The sequence below is a fragment of the Vidua chalybeata genome, chromosome W, assembly GCF_026979565.1.
Source record: "Vidua chalybeata isolate OUT-0048 chromosome W, bVidCha1 merged haplotype, whole genome shotgun sequence".
In the NCBI taxonomy this organism is placed as follows: domain Eukaryota; kingdom Metazoa; phylum Chordata; class Aves; order Passeriformes; family Viduidae; genus Vidua; species Vidua chalybeata.
The window spans coordinates 2,623,000-2,649,260 of NC_071569.1; the positions used below are offsets into that span (position 1 = coordinate 2,623,000).

General features: G+C 42.2%; 1 protein-coding gene across 1 annotated transcript; it reads right to left on the reverse strand.

Annotated features, from left to right (window-relative positions):
- Positions 1-4,061: 4,061 nt before the first annotated feature.
- Positions 4,062-25,794, reverse strand: LOC128802377 (creatine kinase S-type, mitochondrial). Its single transcript, XM_053968695.1, has 9 exons — positions 25,643-25,794; positions 22,015-22,213; positions 20,534-20,629; positions 18,435-18,656; positions 15,573-15,658; positions 11,233-11,356; positions 7,592-7,726; positions 7,129-7,254; positions 4,062-4,280 (listed from the first exon to the last, which is right to left on the reverse strand). Exons 1-9 carry the CDS (start codon positions 25,792-25,794, stop codon positions 4,161-4,163), a joined length of 1,260 nt encoding a protein of 419 aa, XP_053824670.1. The 3' UTR covers positions 4,062-4,160.
- Positions 25,795-26,261: the final 467 nt, after the last annotated feature.

A 26,261-nucleotide genomic window follows, 5' to 3' on the forward strand; every position in this document is an offset into this window, starting at 1 on the left:
TTTATTGTCCTAACTCTGATTGTCCAAATTCTTATTTCTCTAATTCTTCTTACTGTTTTTGTAACTATTTTATTACTATTAAACTTTTAAATTTTTAAAACAAGTGATTGGCGTTTTTCACATGGAACTATATTCTGGCCCAAAATAATTATGAGGATCTTTTACCCTAAGCACACTCCTAGAACTACTTCACTCACACTTCAGGCATACATACACACATATACTCACAATCCTCTAGATCCTTCTCCTTCTTCTTTTTCATTATATAGTCCTTTGCTGTCTCCGGGTTTACCTGCAATCACCGATGGTCCCAAGAGAAGTAATTTGATCTGCTAAAATCAGCAGGGGCGCCATTCGTCTGAAATCTCCGGGGCCACGGGAGAAGAGGCTTTATATCTTGGTTTTACGAGCCCCCATTTAAAAAGTTTAATAAAGGACAATAGGAGACAAGGACCATAGAGCAAAGGTTATTAGGGCCGGGTGCATCTTGGCACTCCGCCAAGACCACACTGTTACCTTTGGGGATACCCCTTAAATATCTTTTCTCCTTACATCAGCCTGTTGCATATTCATAGACCCTTATGCATATACATAAACTAGTTTACATATTCCAGGAACTATTTTACATGGCCTCTGCTTGGGATCTGCCTTTTTAGAGCATGCGTGTTTCTTGGCTGTGGTTTTGGCTCCTTCTCTTTATCACTTCCAGTTTGGGCCTGGGTCCACACTGTCTTCCGACAGTGAGTGCTGATAGTTGGCATATCTGTAGCAGGTGTCCTCATCCTATGTTCATTGGATGTTATCCCATCCAAGCAGGCATTTTAACGCAAGCATACTTATATCAGCTATTTCACTACTATGTCTAAGCTTAATTAACAGCAGAAATACAAACTATATCTTCATAGCAAAGTTACTTTAACACTACACGTATAAAATCCATTTTAATATTTGCAAAAAAACAATATTATAATATGTATCTATAACACCACCCCCAGGTGTGCCTGCTGTTGCTGTTCCAGCCTGCTACTCTGAGGTTCCTGCTACATCCCATTTCACCATCCAGAGGGGCACTGAGACTGGCTGCCCCTGTGGGTTTGTAAAGGAAGCTCCTTTTCTATCTCTCCCAGCAGCTCACCTGCCATTCTTGTGTAGAGATGCGACTGAACTGGCGCCACAGCGCCCCCTGCAGCCGCGGGAGAATCATTGCACCTTCCCTGCCCAGCCTGGAGCCAACAGCGCCTCTGCCGGCTGTGACCATAACTACACCAAAGGGGAAAGTGCTTGACAGAAGGCTGTTACTGGGTATCTGTTTTTGTTTGTTGTTGCTGCCGTCGTTGTTGTTTGTTTGTCTTGGTATTATATAGATTCTAGCAAAGAATTGTTATTCCTTTTCCCATATCTTTGCCTGAAAGCCCCGTAATTTCAAAGTTATAATAATTTGGAGGGAAGGAGGTCATATTTTCCATTCCAAGGGAGGTTCCTGCCTTCCTTGGCCAACATCTGTCCTTTAAACCAAGACATCTGGCAACACAGCTTCTCAACCACAGCACACCTTCTGCAAAAGGACTGTTTGTCACCCCCAGCCTCGCAAAGAGGCATCAGGCAATCCTGGCAATCTGTGACCTGGAGAGCTACATCTACCATTAGCAGGTCTGGCTGGCTGGAAGACTGACATGGCTGGTTCAGTGACTTCTGCAGCTACATGGGATTGAGCTTTACTGCATAGCAACACCATAACTGAGGAAGCTTGAACTAGTACGCTAACAAGACTGGGGCTAAAAGGATCTCTTTGCTCTTCCTTATCAGCTGCTGAGTCTGTTTGCTGCCTCTGTTGGCTGCTCAGAGATGGTCAGAGAGGAGCTCTACTTGCCCACCCTACTGTGTAAACTGCCATGCCATGCCCTCATAGACGTGCTGAGCTCCTTGGAACCATTTAAATCTCCCTTGGTTGCTCCCGGCACCACCCCCTCCTCACCTGGTTGGCTGTTGAGGGCTTCCAGGTCCTGACGAGGCTGGGGCTTGCTGCTCGGATGTCCCTGATGTTGAAAACCCCCCTGTACAGCTCAGTCTCATCCCCCAGACTTTCCTTTGGACTTTCCTTCAGTCATGGCCACTTCTTTGTTTGTCAGGTCTAGATGTTTTGCTTATTGTCTCATCCATTTCCTTATCCCATTTTGACAAGGTTCTTGATCAGATAATCTTACTGAAATAAGTGTTCACACCTTCCTCATACTCTTATCAATTACTTTAAATGACCAGGTTTGTTTCTTGCTATTGCCTCACTTACTGTCTGTTGGTCAGGTTTGTATCTTCTATGTGTTGTTCCTTGCTTCCCTCCTTTATTTTTATCCCCTTTTGCATTAAAAAGATCCTTGACTGGATACCCTTAAGGGAGCTGTGGTGGATTGACCTTGTCTGGATACCAGGTGCCCACCAAGCCATTCTATCACTCACCTTCCTCAAATGGGCAGGGGCAGAAAAAAAAAATATGACAAAAGACTTGTAGGTCAAGATAAGGACAGGAAGATCGCTCAGGAATTACCATAAGAGGTGAAACAGACTCGACTTGGGGAAATAAATTTAAATTTATTGCCAGTCAAAGGTCAGAGTAGGATAATAAGAAATAATAATTTAAAAAAATCTTAAAACACCTTCCTGAGCTCAGTTTGTTTCCTGAATTCTCTACCTCCTCCCTCCAAGCAGTATACAGGGACAGGGAATGGGGGAGCCTGGACCACCTCCTCCCCCTCTTTCTTCACTGACCTTGGTATCTGCAGAGTTGTTTGTCTCACATATTCTCACTCCTCTCTTCTGGCTGCTGTTGCACAGAACCTTTTTCCCCTTCTTAAATGTTATCACAGGGGTGCTACCACCAGGGCTGATTGGCTCAGCTTTGGCCAGTGGCAAGTCTGTCTTGAAGTTGGCTACAACTGACTGTCAGACATGGGAGAAGTTTCTGACATCTTACAGAAGCTATCCCTGTAGCTCCCCCCACTACCAAAATCTTGCCATGCAAACTCAATACATGAACAGATACCCTCCTCTTCTACATAGCCTTACAGATACTACTCCCAGCTCAATGTCAACACAGACAGCACATTCACCAGAGCATGTTTTGAAAGGCTACTCTGAAACACTGAATATGCTTCATATGCAAAAGATAAGCACAGGGACTTTAACTGTCTGCTGTTTTTCCAAGCTGCTCACCACATGGAACAGTGGTGAGCACTGAGAAGCTTTTACTCAGGGTACGGTATTCCAGTACATCCTGGGCACTTGGGTGACTGGTGCTGGAGCCTGGTCCCTATTACCCGTGACCAGAAAGCTGCAGGAAAAGACTGGAAGAGGTCATGCTGGGCAGGTTTCTGTTGGATACAGAATATCAGCAAACTGATATTTGTTACTTCTGATTTTAGGTTTAGCTTGCTGCAGTTTAAGGCCAGAGGTGGTACCTGAGAAAAACACCTGAAAGCGACCTGGTGAACTGGTGAACTCTCCACCAGGGCTAAGAAAGTCTGAGGGTTTGGGATGACATGGTAAATAAGTTTGTCTGCAAACCAGTCCTGGACAGAGAAGAGACATGTCCCATACAGAGATACCAATGAGTTCCAGATGACAGGTCAAGTGGCAGACTTCAGAGACTGAAGCCATTTGCAGCTGCTTGCTCTAGTTAACTTTTAAACATGGTGTTGAATGCTGAAAAAGTAATGAGCATATTGCAAGCACCTGCCCTTCAGACTGAGAGATTTTTGTACTCTGGACAGGCACTCAAGACAAGTGCTTCTGTGAATAAAACTCAGGTGCTCAGAAGTCTGCATAAATATAGCCATAAGTGTACATACAAGCTAGAGTTATGTATTTGTGCCTTTTGCATTATTCAAGTAATACTTTCCTTATAATCAGACAAGAAAGAAAGGTTCAAAGCCTAGGTAAAGGTTCCTAAGAAGACAAAGGGAAAAGGGAAGCAGTCCCTACAAAGTGGTTGTCCTACAAAAGCTGCACTAAGACTATTTTCTGTTAGTGCGACCAGGCTTCTAGAGAGACGTTGGGTATCAGGCAGTGTTTTATTAAACAAGGTATTTAAATAGAGATATACAGAGGTGCCTTTCTGTCAAAATGGCAGCCATATTTTTTATCATTAACAGACATCAGACACAAGATCACTTCCTGCCAAACTGAGGTAATGGTGGTGGTACTTTAATGTCTTGACCTCTTTCCAGTTTCTTCTCACAGTCAACTAGATAGTTGACGCCATCAATGACAATCTGAACTAGTTCTACCTACAACAACAAGAAAAACAATAATAACAAAAGATTTAGGCAACACTGTTAACAGAGGAAGGAAAAAATTGGCTTGTATGGCAAAGACTGCAAGTAAAGCCAGACCCAAGAAGAATCATGACCTGGACACAGAGATCACACATGCTGTGACACAGGAAATATAGGTCATGCATTGGTAAAGTGGAAGCCCATAGTAATTCCCTTCTCCCTACCCCTTCTTCTGTTCATGCTGAGCTTGGCCTTCTAACATTAGAAATTTTCAAATAGTCCCCTAATTTCCACCAAATTCTGCTCCTACACATATGACTATATAAATAGACAAACATAAATGCTTAAATAAAAGGTTTAGGCTTGAGTTTAGAGACCTATTTCAAATGTTACCACTCTGAGAATACAAGATGCTGAGAACTACAGCATGTCAAAGCCATGGATTCCCATTTGCTGTGTTCTCACAATTTGCATATTAGGACAAAGAAAGTGAAAAGGCAGTGCCATGGATGTTTAGAGTCACTGGGCAGTTCTCTATGAAGCAACAAATGCCAGTGTAAATACAGAGGTTCTGGTGTTTTGCCAACAGCATCTTGTGAGGTTTGGATTAATGCCTTTATCCAAATGTGTTTGGGCTTAAAAGCTATGGAACGTTGGTCTGACATTTGGTAAATGACTGTGAAGACTACTGGCACTTTTTCTTTCTTCTGTAGAAAGTAGGATAGTTGTATTTTCTTGATGGACAGTAATGAGATATATGAGTAATACTGAAATGACTCACAGAATCATGCAGAGCTCTCCCTTACTGTTTAGCATGCTTAAAGCATCTGTACATATGTGTTTACTTCTTGATGTTTTAGACTGTTGTTTACCTATATTCTGTGAAATACAACAGCTTTATTCAATATACAGTCAGTACTGTAGGAGAAAGAATGCACTGCATCCAAATGGACACTAGTGAATTGCGGAGGACAATCTATACATCATCAACCATAGAAACTAAAACTTACTCTGTGATATTAAGATACTAATATAGTTTTGTGCTATTTAGTTTTAAAGCCATATAGTTCTTTGAGGGACTGAAAAAGCAAAAATTATGTTCTCCTATGAGAAAACAGTCAACTGAAAACTAATTGGAATGGAAGTGCAAGGAGGGGAAAAGACACGCTCATTTCCCCAATCCAGTAGTAGCATGAGCCCTGAAAGCTTCTGGATGCATGGGGTAGAGGAAGGAAGTGGGGATTCCTTCACATGACTAGGAGTTGGTAGGATGGCAGGACTAGACTTTTGGCCACAGCTGTTTAGACTAACTTGCTGTAGTAGGTTGACCTTGGCTGGATGTCACTTGCCCACCAAGCCACTCTATCACTCCCTTCCTCAGATGGATGTGGGGGAGGGGGGAGAACATAATATAGGAAAAAACCCTCATGGGTCAAGATAAAGGCAGTTTACTAAAGAAAAAGCAAAGGTGGCACACATGCAAGCAATGGGGGAAAAAAAAAACCCAAAGATTTTATTCTCTACTTCGTGTTAGCAAGTGATCTATGGCCTCTTCCCAGGAAGCAGGGCTTCAGCATGTGTAGTGGTTGCTCCAGAAGGCAAACACTATAAATACGAATGTTTCCCCCTCCTCCTCCTCCTTTTCTTAGCTTTTATATCTGAACAGATGTGATATGGTATGGAATATCCCTTTGGTCAGTTTGGGTTAGCTGTCCTGGTTATGCCCCCTCTCAAGATCTTGGCCACCCTCAGCCTACTGGTAAGGGAGACATAATGTTGGAGACAGCACTGATGCTACACCAGCGCTGCTCAGCAGTAGCCAAAACACTGGTGTGTTATCAACACCATTCTGGCTACCAATGCAAAGCACAGTACTAGGGGTGCTGCACAGGGGAAAACTAATGCCATCCCAGCCAAACTCAATAGAGTGAAAGTGCATGACTGAATCCTAAAAGGAAAACGGCATGTTAATCCACTCTTAATGTCAGTGCTTGATTCCCTGTGTGGGTTAGTCCTAAAATCCTGCTTCTTTCCTCAGCATTTTGCACTGGGTACAGCAGATACCTGTCCAATGTACAGTATGTAGCTCTGTTCCCAGTGTACAACTTCAGTGAACCTCATTCAGAAAAATGGAGAGGGACTTTTTACAAGGGCGTGTAGTGATAGGACAAGGGGGAATGGGTTCAAACTGAAAGAGAGTAGGTGTAGATTAAATATTAGGAAGACATTCTTTACTGTGAGGGTGGTGAGGTACTGGCACAGGTTGCCCAGAGAAGTTGTGGATGCCCCATCCCTGGAAGTGTTCAAGGCCAAGCTTGATGGGGCCCTGGGCAACCTGATCTAGTTGGTGAGATCCCATCTGATGGCAGAGGGGTTGGAACTAAATGATCTTTAAGGTCCCTTCCAACCCAAACCATTCTATGATCCTATGATTCTTAGATACCTAGCTCATGCCCAGCACTGGAGAGACAACCTGTACACCTATCTCATAGCTGTGTACTCCAGGAGGTATTTGGGTATAAAAGTTCATGCTGTGATGCTGAGAAACATTGTCCCAAGGGAATTCTGTTGCCACAACCAAATGTTTCTAGTACCTGCATGCTTTCAATAAAATGCTTCAGCACATGATGTAAACCAGTCACATTTATGGAACTTGCTCAGGAACTTGTCATATTTGGCAAACATTGCATGCACTGTAGTAATTTTTTGTTGTGTAAGCCTTTTCATTGGATTAAATTCACAAGGAGAAAAAACTGTTATAACTCCAAAAAATGACTGAATTCTTAGTGAACTCAGATGGAGGGAAACAGTCTCAGTGCAGATTTGAGTTTAAAAGCAAGGAATAAAATAAACAAGTTACCTCTGATCGACCCATGCGGTCCAAGTTGGAGATATCATACACGTCTGCTACAGCTGCTGTGTCCACTCCACCAGTGCCACGCTTCTGTAGCCTCAAGTTATCCAGGATTTTTGGAAACCTTGGATCCTAACAGAAGAAATAGGTTTGTGCATATTGTCTTTTGCCTTGCTTATTGTTATTATCCATGATCTAATACCATCTCCAGAATGACAGGCAGAGACAATTTCCTCTGTCTTTGGATTATAGCCTGTCTTGGTGTTTGTCTGCTGAGTAGATTAATTTCCATAACAAATATAATAATTTTCAAAAAACAAGTATGCTCAGTCATGCATTATGCCTGGGACCTAGCTGTTGCACATCTTGCAAACATCCAGTTGCTGTAAACTGTAATTTTTTATTTGTTTCTTTATAAATCACATGAAGACCTAATTTATATCACTGGCCTTTTAAACAATTTATGTACCTTGCTAAGCTTTGGCAGCTTTACATGGACTCCAGCACGTAAACCAGTTCCTAGGTTCGAAGGACAAGTCAGAATGTATCCAAGACGTTCATTCCACATGAACTCCCAGCCTCGTTCTTTAATTAATCTTTCAACCTATGAAGGCAAAAAGAAAAGAAAAAGAAGAAAAAGAAAGAACTGCATACAAACATCTCATCTTCTGACAGTTATTTATAGATTAAATTCTTTTCACTTTGTATCTATGTTGATGATTAACTTCACTATTTACCGAGGGAGGTGCATATAAATATACTCAAGTAAAGTCTGGATTGGCTCTAGTATGAGCCTTTGTATTCATAAGGCATCAAGTTTCCCAGTGAATATTACAAAAATGTCTTCATAATTTTCTCACTACCCTTAACTTGAAGGCTCTTTAGCACTTTATCACATGGCCTTAGCCCATGAAACTACATGGTCACATAATATTTTTTTTTTACCTATCGTATAAATTATTTTCTAGCCTAGGTGCTTTTAGAGCAAGGTTGCAAAGCACAAGACCAAACATCTCAAATACTGTGGAGTAAACAAAAGGAGCCAAAGCCTAGTTTTATATCATTTTTAAGGTGATTACATGATGCTAGGTGAAGGACACTTGATTTTTAAATGCTTAAAATTCATAGCCCTGCTTCCACTATGAAAAGATTACATAGGTCCTCTATAATGATTTTCATTAGTAATTCTAAAATCCAGTTACAAAGGAGACTAAAATCATTATCCTCAGAAATATCACAAAGGTCTATTGACCTTTGAATAAGCCACTATTCTGTCCACTCAAATACACTTCTGAGACTTAATTCTGTGACCAAAATACAATTTCAGTTAAGTAAAGCCACGGTCAGAATATAATCAGATACCTATGCGAGTTCAGGTACACAAGTCCTCTGCAATATAGGCAAATATTTCCATTCTGCAGAAGACTACAAAATAATGGACTCTCCTGACATTTAAATATTGTGTGAGGACACAGAAATTGCTTGTAAGAAACTAGATCTGATTTCCTGCCTCATACACTTGCTCTGGTCACAGTTTCCAAAGCTATCTGACCATATGTCAATGTCCAGAGGCCTACTTCTCTTGAACAAGAGATAAGCACAGTAGTAGAGGAAAAGATGGAAGCAACATCCACAAGCTGTCAGACCCCAATCCTGTACATTATTCAGTCTTATGGATATGCCTAAAAAAGCATACCAGATCCTAGTGAACCACCCAGATGCTAATGAAGCATGCACTAGGCACTTTTGGTTTTCCATGTTTCCAAACTCACCACATACTTAAAATTTCTTAGAGATGCTCTGAACTTACCTTCAGGGACCACTTTCTCAATCAGATAATCGTATAATGGCTTGGGTTGGAAGGGACCTTAAAGATCATCTAGTTCCAACCCCCTGCCATGGGCAGGGACACCTTTCACTAGACCAGGTTGCTCAGAGCCCCATCCAACTTGTCCTTGAACACTTCCAAGGATGAGGCATCCACAACTTCTCTGGGAAACCTGTGCCAGTGCCTCACCACCCTCACAGTAAAGAATTTCTTCCTAATATCTAATCTAAACCTACTCTCTTTCAATTTAAACCCATTGCCCTTTGTCCTATCACTACATGCTCTTGTAAACAATCTCTTTCAATTTTTCTCGTAGGGTCCCTTCAGGTACCAGAAGGCTGCAATTAGGTTACCCCAAAGCCGCCTCTTTTCCAGGCTGAACAAACCCAATTATTTCAACCTTTTCTCATAGCAGAGGTGTTTCATCTCTCTAATAATCTTGGTGGCCTCCTCTGAATTCGCTCCAACAGGTCAATGTCCTTCCTGTGCTGGGGACCCCAAAGCTGGATGCGACACTCCAGGTGGGGTTTCACATTAGCATAGTAGAAGGGCAGCATCACCTCCCTTGACCTGCTGGCCACATTTATTTTGATGCAGCCCAGGATGCAATTGGCTTTCTGGACTGCAAGCAGACATTGCCATCTCATATCCAGTTGCTCATCCACCAGCACCTCCATGGCCTTCTCAGCAGAGCTGCTTTTGATGTGTTCATCCCCCAGCCTGTATTGATACTGGGGGTTGCCCCTACTCAGGTACAGAACCTTGCACTTGATTTTATTAAACCTCATGAGATTCCCATGGTCCCACTTCTTGAGCTTGTCCAGGTCCCTCTGGCTGGCATCCTGTCCTTCAGGCATGTCAACCACACCACTCAGCTTGGTGTCATCTGCAAACTTGCTGAGGGTGATTCAATCCCTTTGTCTATGTTCTTGATGAAGACATTGAATAACACTGGCCCAAATACAGACCCCTGAGGGACACCACTCACCACTGATGTCCATTGGGACTGAGCCACTGACCACTACCCTCTGGATGTGACTGTCCAACTAATTTCTTATATATCTAACAGTCCACTCATCAAATCCATCTCTCTTCAGTTCAGAGAGAAGGATGTTGGGGGGGACCATGTCAAAGGCTTTACAGAAGCCCAGATAAATGATATCTGTAGTTCTTTCTTTGTCCACTGATGTAGTCACCCCATCATAGAAGGCCACTAGGTGGGTCTGGCAGGATGTGCCCTTGGTACAGTAGTGCTGGCTGCCTTGAACCACCTCCCCATCCTCCATGTGCCTTAACATAGCTTCTAGGAGGATCTGTTCTATGATCTTCCCAAGCACAGAGATGAGGCTAACAGGTCAGTAGTTCCCAGGGTCCTGCTTTCTACCCTTTTTAAAGATGGGGACAATGTTTTCCATTTTCCAGGAACCTGGGACTTCACCTGACTGCCAAGATTTTTCAAGTATCATGCAGAGTGGCTTGGCAACTACATCAGCCAATTCCTCCAGGACTCTGGGTTGCATCTCATTGGGTCCCATAGACTTTTGTATATTCAGGTTACTCAGGTGGTCATGAACCTGATCTTTACTTACGGTGGGAAGCACTTTGCTCCCCAGTCCCCATCCTGCTGTCTATCCACAGGAGAAGTGTGGGAAGAGAGGTTGCCATTGAAGACTGAGAAAAAAAATTGTTGAGTGCATCAGCCTTCTCATCCATTGTTACCAGTTCACCAGCACTGTTTATCAGGAGGGGTACACCTTCTTTGACTTTCCTTTTCTGGTTAATATACATGTAGAAGCCATTATAGTTCCCTGCTTTCCCTACTTTGCCATGTGGTATTTGTTTGGGTTTTTTTCAGGTGAAGGCCTATGTTGGTGGCTTGGAAGCAATATGGGAGTGTACAATTGTATAAGCTATACAGCAGTTGGGGATTTCCTGAGACAGAGGAGTCTAGAAATCCAGGGAAGCTGGAGTGAAAGCTGCTTTTCCAGAGTGAGACAAATAAAGCAATTGTTCCAAGGAAAAAGAAAAAAAACATTTCTTTAGCCATTCAGTGCTGAAGATTGTAATATAAAAGCTAAAATGTCATTTTGCCTATTTTTTCTACAATTCAGCTAACAATTTGTTTCCTTCTTTAACTGCTATTAATGTGGGTTGCTACTTGAACTGGTGTTACTTTATTTTGTTGCTTCTGGAGATGTCAGTTCAGTGTTAATCATGTTAAGTAATGCTGACAACAGCCCAACAATAAACAAACAGGTATAATAAATTCACTGAGTTACTACCTCTTTTAAACCATTACAAAATCTTTCAAACACCCGTTTCATGTTGCCACCCTTTTCCATGGAGATCACCCTGGTGTGGTCCTCTTCATTAATCCAGACAAGAAATGTCTTGTCATTGTTATGCCTGGTTGAGAGAAAAAAACAGCTTTAAAGCACAAGATAGGCCCTGAAAAATAACTCTCAGTATCCTTAGTTTCATTACAGTCTTTCAGGACTGCAAAGAGGTTGGTTAAGCACTGCAAAATAACGTTGCTCTGCACAGTTAAGGATGCAGTTAAGCTACTTTCACATCTTGATTCCCCCATGCCAATGGAATTATGCAGGTTTCTCAAGTCACAGTGGGAAGAGCAGTTTTCTCTGATCACATCATGCTGCCCTGAAGCTGAGCTATGAAGAACATGTCTTCAAACATTAACACAGTTGGGATGTACAGCTGCTAAGGGAACAGGTAAAGGGAGAAGCCAAATTCTGCATCTTCAGTCCTTGGGGATGGTTTTTACTGTTGTTAGAAAATTGTGCAGTTAGAAAAAAACTGAGGGCACAGCCACATGACCATACCTAATTGTATTGTCTTCTAAATCAAATCCCAGTGCCCTTCATATCACTTTAGAACACTGAATTGCCACATCAGTCAAATTATATGTCTGAGGAAAACAACTACATATTGCTTCTGGACACTGCATTAAAGATGCTGGCTTGTCAATTAAGATAATGCCTACAGAGAAGTTATCTATTCTTGTTCCAGACAGATTAGTCATGACTAGGTTTATAAAGTGCTAGATCAAACCTGAGGTCATTTTTCCTTGCTTTTCTCCATTTTTTCTGTCTTTTGCAACAATTTTTCTACAGAATGTAGAAAGTGATTGATAAGATTTGTACATACAAACAGTAGAATATGACCAAGTTTGAAACATGTGAAATTTGCAACTTCACTGGGAGCCTAACTTGCAGTCTGCCTTTTACTGCAGCTCGCTTTTCACACTTTGACAATGCAAAACTGAACAGGTGCAAACATCCTGTGGCCTGACATTATAGTTACAGAGAGGTCTAGTTATTTCATTTTCAGTCACGTACAAATATTCAGGGTAGGATTTTCCAGAGATTGATATTGTTCTGACTCAGCTTCTTTAATTAAATGAATCTTCCCATTGCATTAAGGAATGCTGAGTGATACCACAACACAGAAAAAAAGAAAAAAAAATCTGTTCTATGGCAATACCGCATCATGTTCAGAAGCCTATTCAGTATTATTCTGATAAGTTAAACCTGCTTTGTCAGGGAGCATGCACTGTAAAACCTGACAAAAGCCTGTGGAAATAATTTCATGGTGATGCACAGACTCTTTCTAAAATCAAACTTTTATCTTGAAATAGAAAAAACATGTTAAAAAACCCATAGAAGGACCCATGTTTATGGTGCTACATTGTGTTGCTGTTATTAATGATTGTTTATGTAGAATCATAGAATAATGGGATTATTTAGGTTGGAAAAGACACATAAGATCATCAAGTCTAACCATTAACCTAACACTGCCAAGTCCACCACTAAACCATGTCCTTAAGTGCCACATCTACATGTCTTTTAAATACCTCCAGGGATGGTGTCTCTATCACTTCCCTGGGCAGTCTGTTCCAATGCTTCACAGCCCTTTTGGTGAAGAAATTTCTCCTAATATCGAATCTAAACCTCCCCTGGTACAACTTGAGGCCATTTTTTCTTATCCTATTGCTTCTTACCCAGGAGAAGAGGCTGACCCCTACCTCAGGTAGTTGTAGAGAGTGAGAAGATCTCCCCTCAGTTTCCTTTTCTCCAGACGGAACAAGTCTGGTTCCCTCAGCCACTTCTCATCTGACTTGTGGTCTAGACCCTTCACCAGCTTCTCTGGACACACTCCAGAACTTCAACGTCTTTCTTGTAGTGAGGGGCCCAAAATTGAACACAGTATTTGAGGTGTGACCCCACCAGTGCCAAGTACAGGACAATCACTTCCCTCACCCTGCTGGCCACACTATTTCTGATACAAGTCAGGATGCCATTGGCCTTCTTGGCCACCTGGGCACACTTCAGGCTCATATGCAGATGGCTATTGACTAACACCCCCAAGTCCTTTTCTACTGAGCAGCTTTCTAGACACTCTTCCCCAAGCCTGTGGCGTTGCATGGGGTAGTTGTGACCCAAGTGCAGGACCTGGCATTTATCCTGGTTGAACTTCATGCAATTGGCCTCAGCCCATCTATCTAGTCTGTCCAGATCCCTCTACAGAGCCTTCCTGCCCTCAAGCAGGTCAACACTCCTGCCGAACTTGGTGTCATCTGCAAATATATTAAGGGTTCACTTGATGCCCTCATCCAAATTATCAATAAAGATATTAAACAGAATTGAACCCAATACTGAGCCCTGAGAAACATCACTTGTTACTTTTAACTCCATTCACCACATCTCTTTGGATCCAGCCATCCAGTCAGTTTTTTACCCAGCAGAGAGTGAGAGTACACCCTTTCAAGCCATGAGCAGCTAGTTTCTTCAGGAGAATGCTGTGTGAAACTGTGTCAAAGGCTTTACCAAAGCCCAGCTAAACAACACCTGCAGCCTTTCCCTCATCTACTAAGTGGATCACTTTGTCTTAGAAGGAGACCAGGTTAGTCAAGCAGAATCTGCCTTTCCTAATCCCATGCTGGTTGGGTCTGATCCCCTGCTTGTCCTGTACATGCCATTTGATGGCACTCATGATGATCTGCTCCCTAACCTTCCTGCACACCAAGGTCATGCTGACAGGCCTGTAGTTCCTCAGATTGCCCTTCTGTCCCTTCTTGTAGATGGACTTCACATTTGGTAACTTCCAATCAACTGAGACCTCCTCGGTTAGGCAGGACTGCTGGTAAATGATTGAAAGCAGCTTGGTGAGTGCTTTCTCCCACTACCTCGGTACTCTTGGAAGGATCCCTTTGGGCCCCATTGACTTTTGTATTTCTAAGTAGTGTTGCAGGTCACTGACCATTTCCCCTTGGATAATGGGGCTTCATTCGACTCCCTGACTGTCTTCCAGCTCAGAGGGTTGGGTGCACTGAGAACAATCAATCTTACTATTAAAGATTGAGGTAATGAGGGCATTAAGTGCCTCAGCCTTTCCTCATCCTTTGTCACCATGTTTCCCCCTCCCATCCAATAAAGGGTGGAGATTGTCCTTAGCCCTTCTTGTGTTGTTAATGTATTTATACAACTATTTTTATTCCCTTTTATGGAAGTTGCCATATTAACTTCTAGCTGTGCTTCCTGGACTCCTTTGCTCTTCAGGACTGCCTCACAAGGCACTCTCTCAACCAGGCCCTTAAACAGGCCAAAGTCTGCCTTCCAGAAGTCCAAGGTAGCAGTTCTGGTAACCATATTTCTTACTTCTCCAAGAATTGAAAACCCTTATCATTTCATGATAGCTGTGCTCAAAATGGCCCCCAAACATCATATCACCCACAGTTCTTTCTCTTTTCACAAACAAAAAGTCCAGCGAGCATGCCTTCCCTAGTTGGCTCATTGTCCAGCTGTGTCATGAAGTTTTCTTCTGTGCATTCCAGGAACCTTTTAGATTGTTTCCTCTCTGCTGTATTGTATTTCCAGCAGACAAGTGGTAAGTTGAAGTCTCCAAGAGAAAAAGGGCTAGTGAATGTGAGACTACTCCCAGATGCTCATAGAATATTTCATCTGCCTTTTCATCCTGGTTAAATGAAGACCACAAGGATATCTGCCTTGTTAGCCCTTTCCCTGGTTCTTGCTTATAAACATGCAACCCTTTCATCACCATTGGCAAGCTCTAAACAGTCAAAACACTCCCTAACATACACGGCTACCCTATGGCCTCTCCTTCCTTGCCTATCCCTTCTGAAGAGTTTATAGCCATCTATTGAAGCACTCCAGTTCTGAGTCATCCCACCATGTTTTCATGACTGCAATTATATCATAGTTTTTCAGCTGTGCAATGACTTCCAGCTCCTCCTGTTTGCTGCTCATGCTGCAGGCATTGGTGTAAATGCACTTCAGCTGGGGTATTGATCCTTCTACCTTTATTGTGGGAGAAGCCCTAATTCCTTTGTGACTGTTATCAAGCTCTTCTATGGTTTCTAACACTTCAACAATCCTTGCATCATTTCTGTGTCTTTGCCTATAAAAATACAAAGGTCTTTATTTTTTCTTCAATTAATAATTTAAAACACTACAAAAATATTTAAAAGCAAACTGAACATGCTGTGAGTACCAGTGTAGAGTGACTGCGGGGTTAGGAGAAGCAAGGAGACTTGTAATACTTTTTTTAAAACATGAGACAAGCTTCTACGTATCACACAACATACCAGATTCCTCTGGCATCTGGCCAGTCACGTGCCATCCCAGCACATGTTAGCAAAGGGGACACTGGCTTATCAAAGAGAAAATGATCCTGGACACAAAAATGGGACCAGAAGGAGAAATAAAAACAGAGAAAGATACAAAATAAATTGAAGTTTATTAAGGGAAGCAGTATAACCCTGTCTTATGCATTTAATATTAAATTAGTCAATACAATTAAATGAAATAGCATGGCTTGTGAACCTGATTCTTTCCTGGCTTAAAGTATGAGAATAATGTTGATAACACACTCATGTTTTGGTTGTTGCTCAGCAGTGCTTACTCTAATTCAAGGACTTCTCAGTTTCACATAGTCTGCCAATGAGGAGGTGCACAAAAAGCTAGGAGGGAGCATGACTTGAACAGCTGACTTGAACTGGCCAAAGGGATATTCCATACCATAGAATATCATGCTCATTATATAAACTGAGGGGAGTTGGAGCAGCTGAGGAGTGGCTGCATGGTACTTACTTGCCAGCTGGGGTTAAAACACGACAGACTTTTCTTGAGTTGAGATCATGGAAGATTGGAAAAGACCATGTTAAAACAAGTTTGTTATCAACATTCATTGTATTGGTTTAGTAGCTGCTGGTCAGTGTTGATTCATTTGCTCTCAGAGCTGTTGTGCTTGTTCTCAGGTTTTTTTACATAATGTCTTACTTGCTGTATGTGTTCCCTGTGGCTATTTATTGTCCTTGGGACCTGGGCTCAGATTATGATTGTAGTGGACTTTGTAGTATGGGCTTATGATATAGTAGACTTGCTGGTGGTAAAACTAAGGTGGTCCATGCACTCATCATTGCCACCATCTCTGTACTTTGGGAGCTACCAAAGTACTAAGGCCTGAACAACAGGCCCTGGGTCAAAGTTGACCTCTAGATGAACCTTTCAACCAAATATTATATGTATCCACTTATTAAAATTGTATTATTAGCAATATGATATATGCATCCATTCATTGGCAAAACATGTATTTACGTTTCCCTATTTAGAAACTAGACAAGACCACATCTAGCCTTGTCTGGGGGTGTAGGAACAAGGACAACTCCCTCGGTTCCTCCTTGAGGCCTGGACAGGCTTTGGGAGAAACCCAACAGGAGAATAAAACCAGATGTTTCCATACTATAAATAACAGTAGCTTGTTTATTCAACATAAAAGCTGGGCTACTCTCACAGTGAAACTGGAAGCCTCTTTGCCTGTAGGTGGGTGCACCTGTAGGATTTCTCAGTTACCAGGAGTGGTCCTCCAGTCCTTTGCTGTGACAGTGTCTTCCCCCAGCTTTTGTGCAGATCTGGATGAAGTGGTAAAGTATTGGGGTAACTGGTGATGTAACTTTCTTAATCACTATAGGCATTCTTTTGTAGCAATGATTAGATGGATTGCTTAGCTTATCCTTTTGTAATTCTTTGCAGTTTAGTATTATAGTAAATTACATTAATCCTTAAGTTGGTATCTGTCTTTGGTACTGACCCTGCCCACCATCAAAACAGCTATCTACTGGGAACTATCAATAATTACATCTTTTATTTTCACTCCCAGAAAGCCAACCTATGGGGGAGATTCCTTCCTTCCTTCCTTCCTTCCTTCCTTCCTTCCTTCCTTCCTTCCTTCCTTCCTTCCTTCCTTCCTTCCTTCCTTCCTTCCTTCCTTCCTTCCTTCCTTCCTTCCTTCCTTCCTTCCTTCCTTCCTTCCTTCCTTCCTTCCTTCCTTCCTTCCTTCCTTCCTTCCTTCCTTCCTTCCTTCCTTCCTTCCTTCCTTCCTTCCTTCCTTCCTTCCTTCCTTCCTTCCTTCCTTCCTTCCTTCCTTCCTTCCTTCCTTCCTTCCTTCCTTCCTTCCTTCCTTCCTTCCTTCCTTCCTTCCTTCCTTCCTTCCTTCCTTCCTTCCTTCCTTCCTTCCTTCCTTCCTTCCTTCCTTCCTTCCTTCCTTCCTTCCTTCCTTCCTTCCTCCCTTCCTTCCTCCCTTCCTTCCTCCCTTCCTTCCTCCCTTCCTTCCTCCCTTCCTTCCTCCCTTCCTCCCTTCCTCCCTCCCTTCCTCCCTCCCTTCCTCCCTCCCTTCCTCCCTCCCTTCCTCCCTCCCTTCCTCCCTCCCTTCCTCCCTCCCTTCCTCCCTCCCTTCCTCCCTTCCTCCCTTCCTCCCTTCCTCCCTTCCTTCCTTCCTCTGATTACAGTAGCATTTGAGAACTTTAAAGATTTTGAATACCCTTTGCACACCCTTGAAACCAACCCAATCCTTGTACTAGGAGCCAGCATGTTGCTGAATATGGTTCAGGTCTTGTTTAAGGTTAAACAGTTATTTAAGAACATCACCCAGGCATCTATCTCAAGGATGGATAGTTATGAATGGCTGGGTGTGTGAGAATATGGGCAAGTACCCAGGACAGTGACCACCTCCGACATTTTGGAACCCCTGAAAATGTGCAGAATCCTGAAAAAATAGTAAAATATTAGGAAGAAGTATGCTGTCACCCTGGCAATTCCAGAAAGATACAAATCACTGCAACCTGTTGGGGCCTAGCTAATGCCTACAGAACCCTGTTCTACACTACTCAGTACCCTCAGGAGGAAGAGAAGGTCTCTGGATCTGATAACAAAATGACAGGCACTGAAGCTTCTACAACCTCAATGATAGACATTGTGGCTACTTGAGCCCTGGTGACAGGTCCTGCGCTTACTCCAACCCCTGTGACAGACACTGCCACTGAACCAGAGAACCAACCTGTGCTCGTATCAGTTACCCCTATACACAAGAAGAAATAGACATGAAAGACATCTCATTTAGTAAAGGAGGACACATGCAAAAGCCAGACATAACATGGAGTTATACTTACATCAATAAGCTGCTGCTGATCCTTCTCAGACATATTTGTCAAGCTATAGTACTTTCCAGAAAGGTCTCCTTTCAGCCCAGCTAGAGCAGTGACTACAACATTTTCCACTTCTCTTCTCTCTGCCCTGGTACAAGCTGGAGGAAGGCTGAGACCCCGGATGCTACGACCAGTACGTACTCGTGATGAGAAGACATATCGCTCATCAAATTGACCATGGGTGATCTGAAGGAAGATTGTTTTTTAATTTACATACAGTCACCCATTTTGTACAGCACCATTTAAAAATCCCATCATAAAAAATGGGTCACCTTTCTGCCCAGGAATCATGACCTCTTCTAGATATCACAGAACATTAGGAACCCCTCTGTTTCAAATACTAAGGGTTTTTTAAGAAACTCCAAAGTTCTTTTGCTGACTAAATGTGGCGAAGTAACCAGCTGATTTTTCTTAGCTCTGGCATGGAATATGAAAAGATCTGAATGGCTTTTCGAAACATGGATATGAACATGAAAATTCAGCCAGGTGTGGAAGTTCTTTTGAAAGAAGAAAGTCTAAGATTATACTAATCAATGCCATTATTGAACTATGAAGGAAACACTAAGAAATGGCTAAGACTTGACTCTGTGTGTGCAGGAGAAGGGGAATGTTTTCACTCTGATCCTTAAATACATGGTTAACTTTAGCTCATGAACAGGCTCACCGTGCCATTAGGCAAAGCCCCAAATGTTTTGTACCAGCTGGGATCAATACCTCTGTTAAGAACAAGGTAGGAATGCAACTAGTTTGCTGTTAGATCCATGAGTGCACCAAAGATTTCTGCAAACCTCTTTCACCCTCTCTCCACTGGGTTTTATCCAGCTCTGATATTGCACAGTTGTGTAACCATGGATCCAACCACTTTTAAAATAGCTGTCTGAAAAAGATTTCTGAGAAGTTTCATGTGCAGTCTTTAAACCTTGGTTTGAGCTGCATTTAATTTAAAGCACCTTTCAGTCCTCATCTGAGCTACTTTCAAAGTATGCCTGTGCCTGGTCTTGTACCTTGTTTATCCTGACCCTGCCTCGCTGACCTGACCTCAGACTTGCCTTGTCACTATGGGCTTTTCTGTCAATCACTGGCCTGTTGGCTGAACCTGATGTCTTAAGTTTTAGCTTTCATATTTTTCAGATTCTATACTGCCTTAGTGTGTTACTCTGAACTTCATATTAAATGTAAGTTCTCTTCATGGGGTAGTTAGACAAAACAATCCTTTTCCAGCTTGAGAACCAAGGACAGCCTCAGGCCCAAAAGCATAAACAACAGCGAATTGAAGAAAGCAACCAGGAGGATGGAACTTCATAACCTGAAGCTGTAACTGGACAATTAACCCCAATATGTAAATGGACCAAAACTTATAAGTGTGAAAATTCGTGACTGTCATCCATCTTGTGTCCATCTTGGATGTAGCCCTGGCCAGGCTCTTGTACTGCCCAAGGTGTATCCTTTAAGGCCTTTTAATAAATACCTACTTTATTCTTCTAACTCTGTCTAGTCTCTGTTCTAGGTCAGCATCTCTAGGCATCAAACCTGTTTAATGTAACTAGACCTGTTCACCTGTTCTCTACTTGCTTGGGTACTGTGGAAATGCGCCTTTGGTGGATCCGCTGTTTTGCCTGTCTTGCTATCACTCTTGGCTCCTAGCTTGCTTCTTTTGCACAGTCTTGTACCTCTGACACTTCTGCATAATGTCAGGGTGTAATTGAATGAAGCAGTCAGGTGAAAGTGGTCCAGTAAAGAGAGGAAATTAGAAGAAAAGAATAAGGAAGAGAAAGAAAGGCCATGTAGATGCTAGCTTGTCAGATGCTGAAAACCCCAGCAAATCTAAGCTGTAAACTAACAGGCTTGCAATAAGAAAGGACAGAACCAGAGCTCGCTTCATTCAGACATACTCCCTGTGGGATGTGCCATTTCAGTAATTTGTGTCATTCCAGTTTCTTTAGCAAGTTTCCTCAATTTCTTTGGAGTTTGATCAGGGGAAAAATGTACTATTATATACAATATCATCATTGTAAGCAGCAGCATTGAATCTTGATTTCCTCATGATTTTATTTAAATCCTACCTTGGATGCATCCAGGTCTGTGTGATGCTTCATTGTGCATGGATCATAGCCATTATGTCTCACTTTAATGACAGGGTCAAAAATCTCAGCAAATACCTATGGAGTTAAGAGAATCTACAAAAAGTCTTCACTATCATAGAAACACTTTATTGCACTAACTTCAGTCACAAGGGAAATCCCTGGGTACAGGCTCCTGGATGATAGCCATGGTTGTCAGCAAGTGCTGACTGGGGTAAATATAAAGGGAAGGGTCATGTGGGTTGTATCTTTGAAAATGTGTCTGAAAAAATTACCTCTCAAAATCTATTTCAATAGATCTATTGTTTATGTAGAAGATGGTAACTGCCAGTAGTTTGCCATGAGTTTTGCAATTGCTCTGAGTTTCTCCTGTACATCTAGAAGCAGAACATGGAATTTCACTCTGTCGCCTAACAACAAATTGGGAGATTATTGGTGGTGGAGTTCAGTCATTTTGACCTAAACAATGCTCTATAGTGGTTGCTCACCTTCACAACAAAAATTGCACCTTACTTTAGTTGCAAGATTATTCTAGTTACCACAGATAGGTACTATATGTGATGGCAACCAGATTAAATTTCAGGATTTATTAGCAACTAAAATACACATTCAGTCTCCAGGCAGCTTGTGCCCTGTTCTTAGGTCATATGAGAATACCTGTCTTCACTGCCATTGACTACTGGTGCTACTTAGAACGATTTAGCACAGGTATGTCAACACTGATCACAATCACACCTTCATTCTGTTGTTCAGTAATAACTCTAGCAGAGCTTTTCAAGGCAGTCACTATGTCTAAATAAGTAAAACAAATCATAGAAGCTGGTAGTCCCAGAACATCAGATGTCTTCTTCCATGTTGAGGAGCCTAGCATTTAGGATACTCTTAAGAGATTATATAATAATATACTATTGTATGGTAGATTGAAGGAAGAAGACCACACAGGTCAATAAAAACAAGGATTTTCTTCTCTTTTATATACTAATACTGTCTTTAGCTTTTGTCAGGGTCCACTAGTTATGGCTTAAAGATGCCCAGCACTTCACAGAAGCCATTTTCTTTTCAGTTCTGCCACAGTTGTTTTACAGTGTAATTTCCATATTACCTTTATTTTGATGTCTCCTGTTGTTTTTCCATAAACTATGTTTAGTATTAAGAAAGAGAGTAGCTGTTGGAGGCAAATAAAGGATTGCTCCCAAGCAACCATATTCTATTGACTTTGACTGCAGTAGAGAGGGCTCCTTTAGCAATGCCTCGTATTCACTGCATTTCATAATGTAGAATAGCATTCAAATCCTCATAAAGAGTAGGGAAAATGTACATGATCTGCCCCATATATATTCTCTGGGACACAATTTTTCTTAGAAGTCCATATTCGACTAAGAATATGTGTTCATATAATGAGGTCTTGTGAAATATGCCATACAAACTGAAAAAAATATAATAGCATTGTGAAAATACTTTACCTCATAGGATTCTTCATCACCTGCAACCATGCCCACAGTTTTAATGAAAGGATGGCCAGGATTGTCAACCCCAGTTTGGATACACTGGTCTAGGGTGTAGCCATTGGGAGTCATCTTGTCCCTTAGCCTGGCATAAATTGCTGGTGTGAGGCATTCAGCCATGCAGTTGTTATGTTTGCGGAGATCAGGATAGTCTGCACTGAAGAGAAAAAAACATAATAACCACTGAATACAATATCTTTAAACAGTAACCCTTGCTAGTTTAAGAAACTACTTACACAATCAGGAAATATGGAATACACAGCATAGCTGAAAAATATAATTAGTTCTTGTTTTATACATATATCCACTTTATGTGGCAAGATTTTTCTAGCGGAGGGGCTGCAGGAATGGCTTCTATGAGAAGAAATCAGGAGCTGCCTTCATGCTCAGAGACAGTTTCAGTGGGCTCCAAAATGGACCCCAGCACTGGCCAAGGCTGCGCCAATCAGTGAAGCTGGTGACGCTTCTGTGATAACATATTTAAGAAAGGGTAAAAGACACTGCATAGCAGTTGTGAGAGAGAAAAGTAAGAAAAAATGGGAGAAAAACAACCCTGCAGACATCAAGGTCAGTGAAGAAGGAGGGAGAGGAGGTGCTTCAGGTGCCGGAGCAGAGATTCCCCTGCAGCCTGTGGTGAAGACCATGGTGAGGCAGGCTAAACCCCTGCAGCCCATGAAGGATCCCATGCCAGAGGAGAATGATGTGCCCTGAGGGAAGCTGCAGCCCATGGTGAGCCAATGATAGAGCAGGCTTCTGGCAGGAACTGTGGTCCATGGACAGTAGACCATGCAGGAGCACGTTTTCTGGCAGGAACTGTGGTCTGTGGAGGACCCATGCAGGAGCAGTTCTTGAAGAACTGCAGTTTGTTCTTCAGAGGGATTCATACTGAAGTTCACTGTCGTGGTTTGACACTGGCCAAATGCCAGGCACCTAAGAAAGTCACTCACTCAGCCTCCCCTGCCACAACTGTGCAGAGGAAAGAAAAAAAAATTAAACAAAGGGTTCATGAGTTGATATAAGGACTGGGAGAAAACACCCCAAGGGCAAAACAAGCTCGGCTTGGAGGTACAAAGTGAATTTATTACTAACAAAATCAGAGGAAGATAATGAGAAGTAAAATAAGCCCTTAAGAACACCTACCCCCAAGCCCCCTTCTCCCTTCCTACCAACAGCGCAAGGAGACAAGGAGTATGGGTTTTGGTCAGTTCATCACCTGAGGTTTTCTTCCACTGCTCAGGGAAAGTAGTCCTTCCCCTGCTATGCCATGGGGTCCCTCCCACGGGAGACAGTTCTCCATAAACTTCTCCAGCATGGGTCCACTCTCATGAGCAGCAGTCCTACTGCACTTGCTGCAACGTGAGTCCCTCCAAGGGCAAGCAGTCCATCCAAAACTGTTGCAGCATGGATCACTCTTCCATGGAGTGCAGTCCTCCAAGGACAGGCTGCTCCAGCTTGGAAGCAGGGGGCCCCCTCTCTCCACTGGGTCTCCCACTGGATCACAGCCTCCTCTAGGCATCCACCCGCTCTGGCCTGGGCACCTCCCCCCCAGGCTCTGAGGGGATCTCTGCATCCCCTGTGAATCCCCAGAATCCCCATGAGCTGCAGGGGGACAGCCTGCTTCACCATGGTCATCATCATGGCTTGCAGAGGAATCTCAGCTCCAGCATCTGGAGCACCTTCTCCCTCTCCTTCTCCACTGACCTTGGTGTCACCATGTTGTTTTCCCTCACATGTTCTCACCTCCTCATGTTCTCTGGCTAGGAAAAATCTGTTTCCCCACTTTGTTTGGAATTTCTTCTTAAATATGTTATTACAGAGGCGTTACCAACGTCTCTAATTGGCCCAGGTTTGGCCAGCGGCATGTCCATCTTCAGAGCCATCAGGGATTGACTCTGCCTGACATGGTGGAAGCTTCTAGCAGCTTCTCATATAAACTGCCTCTGTGGCCCCCCAGCTACCAAAAACCAGGTCATGCAAAACCAACATATTAATGAAGGACTGTATCCCATGGGAGGAAACCAACTCTGAATCAGGGGAACAGCGTGAGGAGGAAGGAGTGGCAAAGTGTTATGAGCTGAACAGAACCCCCATTCCCCATCCCTGCCTATGCCGCTTTGGGAGGAGGAGGTAGAAGAGCTAGGAGTGAAGTCAAGCCTGGGAAGAAGGGGAGTGTGGGGGACAGGTGATTTTATTTTTGTTTTTATTTCTCAATGTCCTACTCTGTTACAACTGATTAGCAATTTTTAAAATTATTCTTCCCTGAGTCAAGTCTGTTTTGCCTATGATGATAATTGGCCACTGATCTCTTTGTCTTTATCTCTACCCACAAGGTTTTTAACCTTATTTTCTCCTCCTGTCTTGCTGACAAGGGGGAGTAAAAGAGTGGCTGTGTGGGTATATGGCAGCCAGACAAAGATAACCCATCACAATATATTACACTGAAATTTAGGAAGGGAGGTATATTGAAGTCACACAAAGTACTCCACACTGCACTGCTGGGCAACCCCACTAACAGACAGTAGCAGTTTTCTGTTACTTGGAGCAACCAGACAAATGAATCCTTGAAAGTGTATTAAAGCCTATTAAATCTCTGCTAAGACACTTACTGAGAATTAAAAGTGCTCTAACATTGTTTTGTTCAAGTAGGAAATTAATTATGTTTAACTGAATAAGAGCTCTCATTCTGAACTGAGATATTCTTGCAGCTTTGTGGACATCAGTGTAACTGTCTGATCTATATCAGCTAGGAATCTATTTAACAATATTTGGGGTTGTTTTAATGGTTTTATTTACCAAAAGCTCTACAATATAATAAAGCAGAGAAAATGAAGATTATATGCTTTCAGAAAGCATTTTTATGAGTCAGATCACATTTACCTTGTTTTGATAGCACTTTGCTTTATGCACAACCCCATTACTTTTATGAGAGTTTATTTGAACTAATATAGTATTTGGCATGGGAAAAAAAAAAAAAAGTCTGTCAAAGCCTGGTCCTTTTTTTGGGTGTTTTGTTTTTTCGCAAATATGGCCAGCAAAGTCAGCATACATATTTGTAGTTAGTTTCTAATTATCAACCAACTAGGTTTTAAACAGAATTAGGAATATTTCAAGTACAGTAGTTATAGAAGATATTTCTTTACTACTTGTATAATTAAAATACTTTTATGCTTCCTAATATTAGAATCTATGCAACCAACCAGTCCAATAGACACTGAAAGCATTCAAGAGCTGACAAGATAAAATAAAAATTGATTTGGTGCTTTGCCTAAAAATTGAACGATTTTTCAGGCTTGTAATTGTTTGGCAATGATTTTGTAAGTATGTTGATATGATCTAACATCCCTTTTTTCTGTCCTTGAATGCCATTGTCAGTGCTATCTAAAACTGGGGTTATTAATAAAGGATGCTGGGTTTTAGGTTGGCAGTTAACAATCCATATGCAGACACATAGATGGTGTGTTTGAGTGAGGGAATAGGTGCTCTGCAGCTTTAATGGAGATCTTCCTCCTCCAAAGAGTTAATTGCTATGCCTAGCTCAGTTAGCTGGGCCCTATGCTCAAGTGACTATTAAACCCAAAGAGCTTACCTTGGAGGGAAGAGTTTTCGTTTTTCTTGAACAGTAGCTTTAACATTTTGCTTATTGAAGAGGTACCCAGCAGTTAGGATCCCTGTGCCTGCTGCTGCAAAGGATGCAGCAGTTGCACGGCCAGCCAGGAGACGACAGAATGTGCTAGCCATTTGTCTTGGAAGGATACAATTTCTAAAAGAGAAGGCAACCTGAAATCAACAGAGAAGACCTCATGCAATGCAAATGAAAAATAAACCCTCACTTTTAACTGTAGTCCAATAAATGAAGCAATAATTTAAATATTGTTTTGCATTGAAACAGTGTGTTAAGAAAAATGGTTAGAATTTACTGTATTTTTATGTATATACACACACACCTCTGGTAGACTTGGAAATCAATTAATTTTTAGTGCTATATTGAGCACACAATTCTAAACCCAACACCCAGAGTATTTTAATTGTGTTAATGATTTAGGGCCATGATTGAATGCTTTAGCTTGCTTCATAGCAAAAATACATTACACGGAGGTATATTTCCACTGACCAAGAAGGTGCAATATTGGAGTAAGAAATGGCAGACAAAAGTATATAAAGTGGAAGGAGTATTTTGGGGAAAGGGATAAGAGGAAAAGAGGTTG